This window comes from Haliaeetus albicilla, chromosome 3 (genome assembly GCF_947461875.1).
Source record: "Haliaeetus albicilla chromosome 3, bHalAlb1.1, whole genome shotgun sequence".
Taxonomy (NCBI): Eukaryota; Metazoa; Chordata; class Aves; order Accipitriformes; family Accipitridae; genus Haliaeetus; species Haliaeetus albicilla.
Window position 1 is genome coordinate 77,561,272 of NC_091485.1, and position 12,179 is coordinate 77,573,450.

The window sequence follows — 12,179 nt, forward strand, 5'->3', positions numbered from 1 at the left end:
TTTTATGTGGTCTTTTGAGAAGATTCACAGAAGCATTGCACACATCTTTCAGGGCGAGCTGGTGGCCAGCTTTGATGAAGAATTCCGAATTTTGTTTGCACAGTCAGAACCTCTTGTTCCTCCAGCCAATGTCTTGGCAAAGGCAGAGAACACATTTGCCATGACTCCGTTTGGCAGTAACATGCCTTTCTTTCCCAAAAAAGCACCCCTGATGTTCCAGAGGGATGACAATCTTTTTCCCTCCTTTATGGACAGAATTGATCCTGACAGGTACTTCCTGTCAAATTTCAGGCGGGATGACATGTTGCGCCATACTGTCGAGGGGTCAGCCATGCGAATGTATAAAAAGGTAGAAATGGAGAATGCTCAGATGGATCCTGTCAGGGGTTTTCTCCGTTCCAAGCAGTTGGAGTTGGATGCTTTTAAGAGACACAGTTTTGCAGAAGGAACATTTGAAAATTTTGCTTCTTCTAAACAGTATGCCAGGCAGATGTTCATGAACAATATGGATGAATTTAAAATCCAGTCTAGTCATTTTCAGAAGGATCAGTTCTACCAGTATCAGTTTGAACATCCCCATCTTTCTGGCAGACCTCAGGGACTCTTTGAGAGAATCCGAGGTGGTAGGCCAGGATTCAATGAACTGGAAGACTATGGAGAGGGACCCAGATACCCTGAACTTGAATCCAGTTTTCCACAGGAGGGTTTCCCCTTAAGGCTGGATTATGTACCTTCAAATTCTTCCAGGGAAGTGAGACATGGCTCTGATCAGCTGAATCCTGCAGGCAATGGCCCAATGGGAATGATGTTAAGAAGGCAGAATATAGGACAGAAATTTATTTGCCAGACATCTCCTACACAGAAGCAAAGTCTGGAACAACGCCTGTTCCTGCAAGACAAAGATGAGGACCAAGATGAAGACAAGAACACACAGGAAAATAGAACAGGTTTACGTAACTGGAGGATTTCTTCATACCTTAGTGCATACCAGTCCGAACCAGAAGAAGGTCTTCCAATGCCTATGGAATCAGAGGCATATAATGATGTTCTTGGGGATACCCTCACAAAGCACCCCACTGACCTCATCCCAGCATTCAAATCCCCTATGTCTTTTAATAGCAAGTCACTGGGAATTGAAAGTGCCAAAGAATTTGCAGATCCTGATAGAGTAGGTGAAGAAACCCCTATAATGAAACAAGATGCTTTTAGGTCCAGAATAAATCCTTTGATCCAGAGGAGCTCAAGACTCAGGTCCTCTCTGATTTTCAGTGCTGCCAAGCTAGATCAGCCTAACACCGCAATAGAAAAGGTTCAGATGATCCAAAAAGAACAGATGTCCAGTGAGTTGACAAAAGACAATGAAACTATAAAGACAGCTGCCTCATCTAAAGTGGCAGAACTTTTAGAGAAGTATAAAGCTGTGGGCAAAGACACAGAGCGAGCTGCAGTCACGCATACCAAAGCTGTTTCCAGTTATCTACAGGAAGAATCACAGAACACAGAGAAGAAATGTACCAAATCTGTGCAATATAAGATTCTGGAGAGTAGGATACTAGACTCCAAAGACTCCTGCAGTACTTACAAAGTGCATGGAGAGGCTGACAGACCATTTGGAATGGCCTCATCAACCCCCCAGCTTGTTGACACACTGAGTAAAGATCCCCTGGCACACATTAGCACTAAGGTGGACAAATTATCATCTCGGTTTTACCCCATAGAGAATAAACCTGCTCTTCCGGAGAAGGAGAGTCTTATCTTTGTAGGAGACACTCAGAAATTGACTCTTCCAGAGAAGAAGGAAAGAGTGACATTCAAAGAAGACTCTCAAAAATTAGTCAATACAGAACTGAAGAAACCACAGATCAGGACAAGTACCACATCAGTTCTTGAAAACTTATCTAGAAGTCAAGGATCTGACAGCTCTCTCAATAAATCTGAGGAAGACTGTTCAAAACAAGAACAAAATCCAATGGAATTTTTAAGAAAAGGGTCACTACGGCTGAAGCAGCTTTTGAACCCAAAAGGTGAAAAGAAATTGGAGGAGGAATCCACTTCTGAGAGTGGAAAATCTGACAAGCAGGCTGTGGTTCTCAAACGATCTTCCATAGGGGACTGTCAGGAAATGATGGAGGAAGAAAAAATGCCTAAATTTGCAACACCACTTCCCCCCAAAAGCAGCCAGCTAACACAGGGGAGATTTCCTTCATCCACAGCTAACATCCTGTACAGCAGCAACCTCCGTGATGATACCAAGGTGATTTTGGAACAAATCTCTGCAAACAGTCAGAAGAACAGAGCTGAACTGGCCAAGCAACTACCATCCACTAGTAATCCTGATCTTTCTAAGTCAACTACAAGCTTGGAAAGGAAAGGCGAGAAGGAGAAAAGCTGTAACATCCACAGGTCAGAGAGTTTTGGGAGCCAGAAACGAAATCTTCAGCGGCAACCATCAGAGGATAGAGATACCCTTCTGAAAAAAATGGAGAATATGCGGAAGGAGAAGCGAGTCTACAGTAGATTTGAGGTCTTCTGCAAAAAGGATGAACATACAAGTCCAAGTGAAGAGGAATATGACACAGATGCCAAAGACAAGAAGATGGGAAAATTCATGCCCAAAATCCTGGGGACCTTCAAAACCAAAAAATGATCATAGAAATACTATTTAATTCCATATAATCACTGACTGTCAAAGGGGAATGAGAAAGTAACTTGTTTATGATGCCTCTAAGCACCATAGGCAGTACTCTTCGTGGTTAGTGAGTGGAAATGTGTTCAGCATTAGACTCCTATGGCACAATTTGCCCATTAAAGTCATGTGGTATCAGGCAACCTTATCACAGTATGTTTCTAATAAAATTATTAAATTGCCAAGATGCTTAAAACAAAGAACTAAAGTAAGAGTCTTTTTATGTTATGCTCAGGAAATATTTTCAGCAGACAAAAAAATTCCACTTTCAGAAGGGAAGAATGAAAAATAGAAAATTCAATACTTCGGTGCGGTCCAGGAAAGAAAAATACACACAGACACGGCGCACATACGCATTAACTGGAAAAACTGTTCAAAACCCAATTATTTCTCAGGTACAGTTATCTTTTCTTTGTATCTAATAATGAATCAAATATGGGAGGCACCTTTTTGGTTTACAGGAGAAAAAATATTGTAAACAACTTTTTGCCCTTATCTATGATTATGGTCTTGTCCAGCAGTACACGCTCAGCTTTCGTATTTACCATTTTCTAAGCCTATTGGTTCTGTTTTGTTATTGGTTTGTTTCCTTATGTATAATGGAAGTATTGCTTTAGGGGGTGAGCTGAAAGAAGCAGCTGAAAGGCCATAAAAAAAGAAATTGACACGCTATTAATGGAGAAAGACCTGTTTTTAGGGCTCCTTTTTAGCTGAGTGGGGAGTTTAATTAAGTATCTAAAATGCTGTCTTGGCCAAGTAGTAACTTTCTTGACAATGTAACTCCAATTCATTAAGTGACTGTGGGGAGGAGGGGAAGTTCATTTGTTAGCACATCTTTCCATGTGAAGACAAGGAAAGAAGGGACTCATAACAATGCAAGGAATAAGGCTGCTGGAATTTACAAGCTCAGAAGTGTTTCATCTCATGTAACTTTCTTGTAGTAGTTTGGTACCAAGCTTAACCATGCAGCTTTAAAACACTCCAGATTAGCCTGTAGGTTCATGCTGTTGTGTTAGTGTCTTGCAGGACAGAACATAGAGACAGAGGCTGTCGAGAAAATGCTGTACATAATGTTTGGTTACTTAGCTGTTTGGGTTTTTTTTCCTCAGCTTGGACTGTCTCTGCTTGGCATCCAGCAGCATTGCCAAATTGGGATTTTTCCCCCGCCCCTGATCTTTGTGCCATAGTCTAAAGAGATGGCAGGGAAGAATGCTTTCACATGGAACTAGGCTTCTGAATTTCCCATTCCCATTAGCTTGGGTTTCATGATTACCCACTTGTGATGCTAGCTGCAAGCTCAGCAAACCAGTTCAGGTACGTGGCTGATAGATGGAGGCAAGAGGCTGCATTGGTTCCTGAAGGTAACTTCAGCAGGGTCTTTAAAACTTCAGCTCTATTTTTAGGATGCCAGCTCCCATGGTAGCAGTCTTTATATAATTTACCAGGCTTTATATAATTTACATATCTGTAACAATTAACGATTATTTTACTGTTTGTTGAAAACATTGGGAAGTGAATGTGCAGAAAGATAGATTGTCTGATCTGAAAAAAAATTAAGCTGATTTCCATATTAATACAGATGGTGGTAAAAATCTGCAAGAATCAAGAGGAATTATCATTTTAACATGAGGAGGTAAACCTAGAAATAAAGCTAAGCGAGAAAAAAAAAAAGGGGAGGGAAGAAGGGCCAACATTAGAAAAGAAGCTGAAATGGATTTCTTACGGTTATTCCACGTTGTATAAATGTATACCATTTCACATACAACCCATAATTTGTTACATACGTACAAATTCATAAATGAATGCTATATGTATACTTATTTTGTCTGCTCTTAGTAATGAATCAGATCCAGTTATTGGTGGGTCCCCAAATGAACTGTAATGATAAATACAGTTCTCTGCCAGCTGATGCAGATAGAGATTATTTTACTCTAGAGAGGAAGATAGGCTATATAGATTGATGTGGTTTAACCCCAGCCACCAACTAAGCACCACACAGCCGCTTGCTTACTCTCCCCCCACCCAGTGGGATGGGGGAGAGAACTGGAAAAAAAAGCAGAACTCCTGGGTTGAGGTAAAGACAGTTTAATAGGACAGAAAGGAAGAAAAATAATGATAATGACGATGATAATAATAATAAAATAAAAGAATTGGAATATAGAAAACAAGTGATGCACAATACAGTTGCTCACTACCTGCCAACCGATGCCCAGTTCCTGAGTGGCGGCTCCCCTCAGCCCCACTCCCCCTAGTTTATATACTGGGCATGACATCACATGGTATGGAATACCCCTTTGGCCAGTTTGGGTCTGCGGTCCCAGCTGTGTCCCCTCCCAACTTCTTGTGCCCCTCCAGCCTTCTTGCTGGCTGGGCATGAGAAGCTGAAAAATCCTTGACTTTATGTATAAACTTAGTATAAATTGACTTAGTCTAAACACTACTTAGCAATAACTGAAAACATCAGTGTGTTATCAACAGTCTTCTCATACTAAATCCAAAACATAACACTATACCAGCTACTAGAAAAAAAATTAACTCTATCCCAGCTGAAACCAGGACATAGAGATATATATATACTATTATATATATATGCTAGCCCTATTTTGTGTAATTCTTACGTCATTCCATACCTCCCCAGCCTTTCCCAAACCTACCTGCTCTGGCATCATTCTGTAACAGACAAGTTAGAAATTTAATATTTCTATAATCACAGATTACATTAACATTTATAATTTTGCTGTATTTGTTCAGATTTGTAGAATTTAATCTTGCTCAGCATGGTGCATTCAGTGTAAAAGTATGTTCCTGACCAGAACTAGAATGACTCTTTTAGTGATACATTGATTACCAGATGTTGTAGGTGTATACAAATATTGCAGAATAACTAATTCACTTCGTAATAGCAAAAGCCATTTTAAGAATAAAAAATTAGCTTTACAGCCCATCACCTCTCACTCTGAGACTAAGCTCACAGAGGATCTTAGATGTCACGTTGTATCGTCAAATTGCTAGGTGCTAGGCGTTTAGTGGAAGTCACAACTCTGAATTAAGCAGCAGACTCCCTTTTCTGTGCATGAGAACTGGGCTCACAAGAGCCAACGTGCTGCACAGAGCACTGCCTGTACAACATGTTCACCCTGTCATTGCCGTCCCCTGTATCTACCTGTACCTGAGATAGACAGGAAATGCCTATTTTATGAATATACCAGAATAAACCAGGACTTCCTGTGAGCTGTATTCCCAGCTCCCTAATATTATCAGACTTAAGTGACCACACTTGGTACCAGAAGTGAATGTACTATTTTTTTACTACCCTTTGGTGTTTAGGTACTAAAAGATAAAATGGATATTCTGTCAATGGCAGTGGTACTCATGTGTTGGAATCTAGTGCCTGATTCCCCTCTGTAACTGTAGTCCCAATGTTCTGGAATAACAATCATTTATCTTAGGTGAAGTAAAATTTCAGGGACAGAGACTTCTTATAAGAACTTCAAGTTAAGGAGGAGAATGAACCAAAAATCAGCATTAAACAGGAATATAGTTTTAAAGTTTACTGTAGTCCCACTGTTGCCTGATAACAACTTCATGACATTTCAGCAACAGTATCTCTTGGAACACTGCTTTCTGAAAGCCAAAAAAGTTTACCATATTATTCATTGAACAAGATACCCTTGTATTTTTCCCTTTCACGCAGAGCAAACATTGAAGGACAAAGATTTTCTGTAGTGCCATATAAAGTGTTTATTATTACAATATTTACAATATTACATGGTAGGTAAGCTATTAAATATTGTAGCACAACCCACCTATATTTAAAATGATCTTCTACTTGATTTTAATGAAAATAAGCCACCATTAATTATGTAATTTACCCCAGAAGAGTCATAGAAATTAGTGGAAAACAAAATGAAGTGCTTTAAGATTATCTGTGAAGAGTTTAGTCTTCTTGGTCTTCAGAGAACAGTTCGTTATCCGTTCTGTTAAAAAAAAAATCTGCATTTAGGCAGAGCTAAAGAATCATAGAATCACGGAATAGATTGGAAGGGACATTCCAAGACCATCTAGTCCAGCCCTCTTGCCTTGGGCACGGACATCTTCCACTAGACCAGGTTGGTCAAAGCCCCGTCCAACCTGACCTTTGAACGCTTTCCAGTGAAGGGGCATCCACAACTTCTCTGGGCAACCTGATCCAGTGTATCACCACCCTCATTGTAAAAAATTTCTTCCTCATGTCCAATCTAAACCCACCCTCTTTCAGTGTAAAACCATTGCCCCTTGTTTTGTCACTACAGGCCCTAGTAAAAAGTCTCTCTCCATCTTTCTTATAGACCCCCTTTAAGTACTGAAAGGCTGCAATACGGCCTACCCAGAGCCTTCTCTTCTCCAGGCTGAACAACCCCAACTCTCTCAGCCTTTCTTTGTAACAGAGGTGTTCCAGCCCTCGGACCATTTTCGTGTCCCTCCTCTGGACCTGCCCTAACACGTCCATGTCTTTCTTGTACTGAGGACCCCAGAGCTGGATGCAGTACTCCAGGTGGGGTCTCACCAGAGCGGAGCAGAGGAGCAGAATCCCCTCCCTTGACCTGATGGCCGCAATTCTTTCGATGCAGCCCAGGATACACTTGGCTTTCTGGGCTACAAGCGCACGTTGCCGGCTCATATCCAATTTTTCATCCATCAGTATCCCCAAGTCCTTCTCCACAGGGCTGTTCTCAATCCTTTCATTCCCCAGCCTGTATTGATACCGGGGTTTGCCCCAACCCAGGTGCAGGACCTTGCACTTGCCCTTGCTGAACTTCATGAGGTTTACACGGGCCCTGAATGTGTCTGAGTATATCTAAAGCCCCTGAATATTCTGAATATGTCTAAATACATTCAAGTATCACAATATTGCAGTTTTCTGTAATTTTTTGCAATAATTCAAATGAGGAATACGAACTGACAGCATTCATTGTTCTCACAGTATGGGAGCAAATAGTGCTGTGCCCTTGTCTGGTAAGACCGGAAGGCAAAGGGATTAGATTTTCTTTCCTGTTGGTTTGTCCAGAAGAAAGTAGTCCCTTGTTCCATACAATGAATAAAACATTTTCCTTTAGCTGGCGTAACTGTCAAATGCCTGTTATATTTTGCTCTCACTTGCTGTTGCTGGCTCAGTTAGGGGACTCATAAGATGAGCTGTACTTCACCTGGTTAGAACATTTCCATATTCACTGCTCATGTTGTTGGGAGGATTTTGATATTGGAAGACTCTGCAGTGCAGATTTATATATGGTTCCATAGGCCTGGGAGTAACTGCCCATTGATGCTTTTGGATCACCAGCAGCTCCCACATTTGCAGTAATCTGGAACATCTTTTTACTGGACTTCAGAAGCGGATGAACATCTTTGCTGTGAAACTGAGTATTTCTTGGATTCTGTGTGAGAAAGAAAAGCCAAGATAGTTAGTAACTTGTAATCAGCTTTCTAAAATACAAATAAGGAACACAGATTTTGCTTCAGCTGAGGAGCAGGACAGATCATGAATGTTTTATGAATAATAAAAAACCAGACTCTTTTGTAAGATCAAGAATAGGATGGTGAGAATGATGTGAGGGAGAAGGGTTTAAGAATGGGCATATTGAGAACGAGGAGCAAAATACAACAAACTAATCCTGCACAGGAACAAAAGTCCAAAGTCCTGTTTGGCTAATATCTTGTTTCCAACAGTAGTGAATGCTTTAAATATATGTACAAAAGACAGATCATCATCATCATCATTCCCCAGTATATCCTCCTGGCTTCTGCCAGTCAAATAGCTTGGTGACTTTCTGAGTTGGAAGCTACATATGGATACTGTGTTTATCAGCCCCTGTGGGGAAAAGTTATTAATACATTACAATACATAATACATTACAATACATTTGAATCTGCAGTTCAAGAGGAGAGCTGTTTCACTGTGGCTTATGCTTTGTGAACCTCTATAGTTAACTGAAAGGCAAGAGTGTCCACTCACTATTGTGGCACTGGCTGCTGTCACCCCAGCCATTACAGGAGTCTTTCCTGGTCAAATGGCTGAGAACAAGAGTTTCATGAGCTTGCTAGGATATTGAAAATGAACGCAGACTGAATGCAGAGCAAACTGGAATGCCAGAACTTTTCAGCTTCTGCTGAGGCTGAATGAGAAGGATGGAAAAGTCAGCATTCACGTAAGATCAGCCACAATGCTGATGACCTTCTACCACAATATCCTGTCTCTGACACTAGTCAGTATTAGCCTCTCAGGGAACAAATATAAAGCACAGGGCATGTGTAGGGTGATCTTCTCCCTATTATGCTCTTCCAGTAACAGGAAGTTGTTCACAATAACCTAAAGATTCTTCAAAATGCATTGTTCATATGTACATCTGCACATGCAGCAACCTCCACAATCTCTTACTGTGGAATAAAGGCTTCCACACTTGCTCCACACTTGTGGAATAAATGGTTCCTCTCACTCTCAAAACATTTTGAATGGGATTCCAAAGCAGAGGGGCTGAAAGATGAGTTGCAAGTGTGCACATGGACATACTTGGAAGTTACTGGCAATCATGTCTCCTTTTAGCAGTTGTTCATATGTATTTTTGCATCAGTCACAACAGTAAGAAGAGATCCAGTAGGAAAAAGTTTGACTCTTAACAGTGTCTGCAGCTTGTTTCTGGCTTGAAATGGTTCAGATCATCCAGAGCTGTGTTCAAAGAAATGCTTTGCCTTAAGGTAAATGTGATATTGCATGCTGACACGAAGCAGGTGATTCCACCCAACTCATCTTTGATAGTGGTGTCTGTCAGAAATCCCTTCATACAACTGTGCTCAGCACACATTTTGAATGGTTTGGAGCTCCAGCACATAGACACTCAATTATTCTTTTGTGGGGATGTGAGAAAGTCCCGTGACAAACAAGTCAATCTTTAGTATCAAAAAAAAAGGTAATCTGTGGTCCCTCCTTCCATATTCTTCCTCTGCCGTAAGCTTCCTCTGATCTAGCTCAGGGAAAAGAAAAAGTAGGGGCAAGGAGGTCATTTAAGAACCCAGCGAGCATAACAACTTTTACAAGGAAGCGTGGCCAAGAACAGGGAAGAGGGACAAGCAGAGAGGACAGGACTGAAGCCTTCACTGTTCAGCAACAGCAATCCATTAGATTGGTTCCAGAGGTAATACGAATTCTCCAGCGAAGTTTGGAATATCCAACATTCTCAATCTGGTTAAAAAAGAATTTGCTACCTACGCACTTTGGACAGGACAAGCCATCACTGAAGACAATGTAAAAGCAACTGATCTGTGATTCTCAAAGTCAAAGGGAGTTTTTGGTGCTGCTGACAACCTGAACAATGTGATAATCTGAAATGGTGTTCAAATCCTCACTTGTCTGAAGTGATAAAATTGAAAGTAGAATGGAGTCCAAAATTAGCCTGTCCTCTAGGAAAAGGGCAGTGGAAAAAAAGTCATGTATCTCAGCACATCTCAAAGACATTGCATTAAAAACTCAAGATGGGGAAAAAGAAGTAGAGGCAGAGAATCTGCAGATATTTCTGCTTTTCTTTTTGATTACAGTTAGCTGACATATATGATCCATTACAATTAATCTTTGTGAAAAAAATACTGCTAATGAGGCAGAGACCTAGATTTACAAAAGGGCTGTGTTACTTCATGTTCTCTGAAACACCTAATTCCAGTACTTCAATTCAACAGCCATTCACAGAACTCCTGCCTAATCCTATTGGCAGCAAAATACTCTTGCTCCTCAAGTCACAGGTGATAGGGTTTTTTGAAAGACTGGGGTTAGACGTAAAACTCCAGGAGAAAGTTAGTGTTTATAAACCCAGACTAGCTGAAGATCAGCATTACATATGCTGGACATGTAAGGTTTAAGCCACATCTGTGCCCTTGGCATTTCCTGGTGATTACTATTAGATGGTCTTCCTCTCAACATTCTGCCTCATGCACAGAACTTAACTCAGGGTCACAAACTTCATTAGTGGACAAAACACCTGAAACGTAGGTATTGCAACACTGAAGACTGCAATACGCAAGCTCCTATATGAATCTACCCCATATTAGAGGCAAGTTATGTCTAGTTATTTCCCCTACTAGCAAAAACTCTTCAGTTAGCACACTCTTCAGCTCTCTAGTAATGGGAACATACTCTATACAAGCCCAACTGCCTTATCAAACTAGGTTACTGGTACCATTTGACTGACAATACATACAAGCAATGAAATTGCAGTGTATATCTTTGTCATAAGTAATTTTAACTAGTACAAATTTATTAATTTAGTCACTCACAGAGCAGTATGTCTTGCCTCTCATTTAAGTATCTTTACAAAGTTGCAAATTAAGATATTTTGTGTCTATATCATTTTGGCCCATGAAAAGTTAAGGTGTTTTTTTTTTTAACTGCTACTCACATTATAAAGGCTGTTTTGTTTTTTTTTTTTTTAACTGCTACTCACATTATAAAGGCTGTTTTGTTTGGTTTTTTTTAACTGCTACTCACATTATAAAGGCTCTGTACGCTTGTAGGAGGTAGCTGAGCATTTGCATTTGCCCATGTGATTTGTCTCCCCAGTCTCCTATTGTTGGAGATTCTGGCCTGTTGAGAAGGTGGTGCAGAACAGTTCTTGATCACAGCACCAGAATTTGCATTACCTGCAGAAGAAAAAACATGAGAGAAAGTAGGAAAATCATGAGGACAGAGAACACACTGACTGACACAGGGATAGAACATAAAAACTGAGTCAGCCCCTGCCACCTCGCTTCATCTCACAAACAGAACAAAAATATTCAGAATAAAATTAGAATGTACTAGCAAACAAAACCAGTTCAAATGGGCATGGGAAAAGATAATAGCAGTAGAGAAGCAGAGAGAAAACAGAAAGGAACATAGAGACAAGACTGAGGCAGGAAAAAGCCAAAGAGAATGTCGTACACTCAAAACTCATTCAACAGTGTTTTGTTCTTATGTGATTTCCTTTCACACTTTCACCCTCTCATTTTGCCATGTAAATTCCCCTTATTTCTTTTTCCCCACTCAATCTCTTTTCTTCTTTCTACCCCATAATAACGCCTCATGGTGGATCACATCCCACTGTAGGAGGGTAGTACCTACTTTGAACAGCAGTATGTGTTATGGGATTGTATATCATGTTGATCTTTGATCTCTGACATAAAGTTCTTGCTAAATCTTCACTCTGGCTGGATGCTTCTGGCTGGACACTAGATGTAGTTCCAGCATGCACATCTGAAGTTTTTAGAAGAGGTGGTGTTGGTATTCTCTGGCCTTTCCTGGTAGATAAATTCACAGAACTGGAATTTGGAAGAAGTGGCCTGGATTCAGACTGACTTAGTTGAATATTTTCTCTCCGCACTTGCTCCTTTCGATGGCTATTTAATTTCTTTTCAAGGATCATCTACAGAAAGGAGAAGTCAGTTAGACTCAACACAGCTACACAGCAGAGCAGAGGAACAAAACATAGAA

General features: G+C 40.6%; 2 protein-coding genes across 4 annotated transcripts in view; one reads left to right on the forward strand and one right to left on the reverse strand.

The window, feature by feature from the left end:
- The window catches only part of FAM83H (family with sequence similarity 83 member H), a 34,032-nt gene extending 26,414 nt beyond the window's left edge, over positions 1–7,618 (forward strand). The window contains exon 5 of the mRNA XM_069780360.1: positions 1–7,618. Coding sequence (XP_069636461.1) covers positions 1–2,647 — 2,647 coding nt within the window. The 3' untranslated portion in view covers positions 2,648–7,618.
- The window catches only part of MAPK15 (mitogen-activated protein kinase 15), a 26,504-nt gene continuing 20,388 nt past the window's right edge, over positions 6,064–12,179 (reverse strand). Inside the window, exons 11-14 of one of the 3 annotated variants that reach the window (XM_069780363.1) lie at positions 11,811–12,111; positions 11,199–11,350; positions 7,873–8,100; positions 6,064–6,310 (exon numbers count right to left, since the gene is read on the reverse strand). In XM_069780363.1, the coding sequence (XP_069636464.1) occupies positions 7,894–8,100; positions 11,199–11,350; positions 11,811–12,111 (660 nt within the window). In that variant the 3' untranslated portion in view covers positions 6,064–6,310; positions 7,873–7,893. Of the gene's footprint in view, positions 6,311–6,402; positions 8,101–11,198; positions 11,351–11,810; positions 12,112–12,179 lie in introns of those variants that run through there. The other 2 variants (XM_069780362.1, XM_069780361.1) reach the window with 2 other exon arrangements.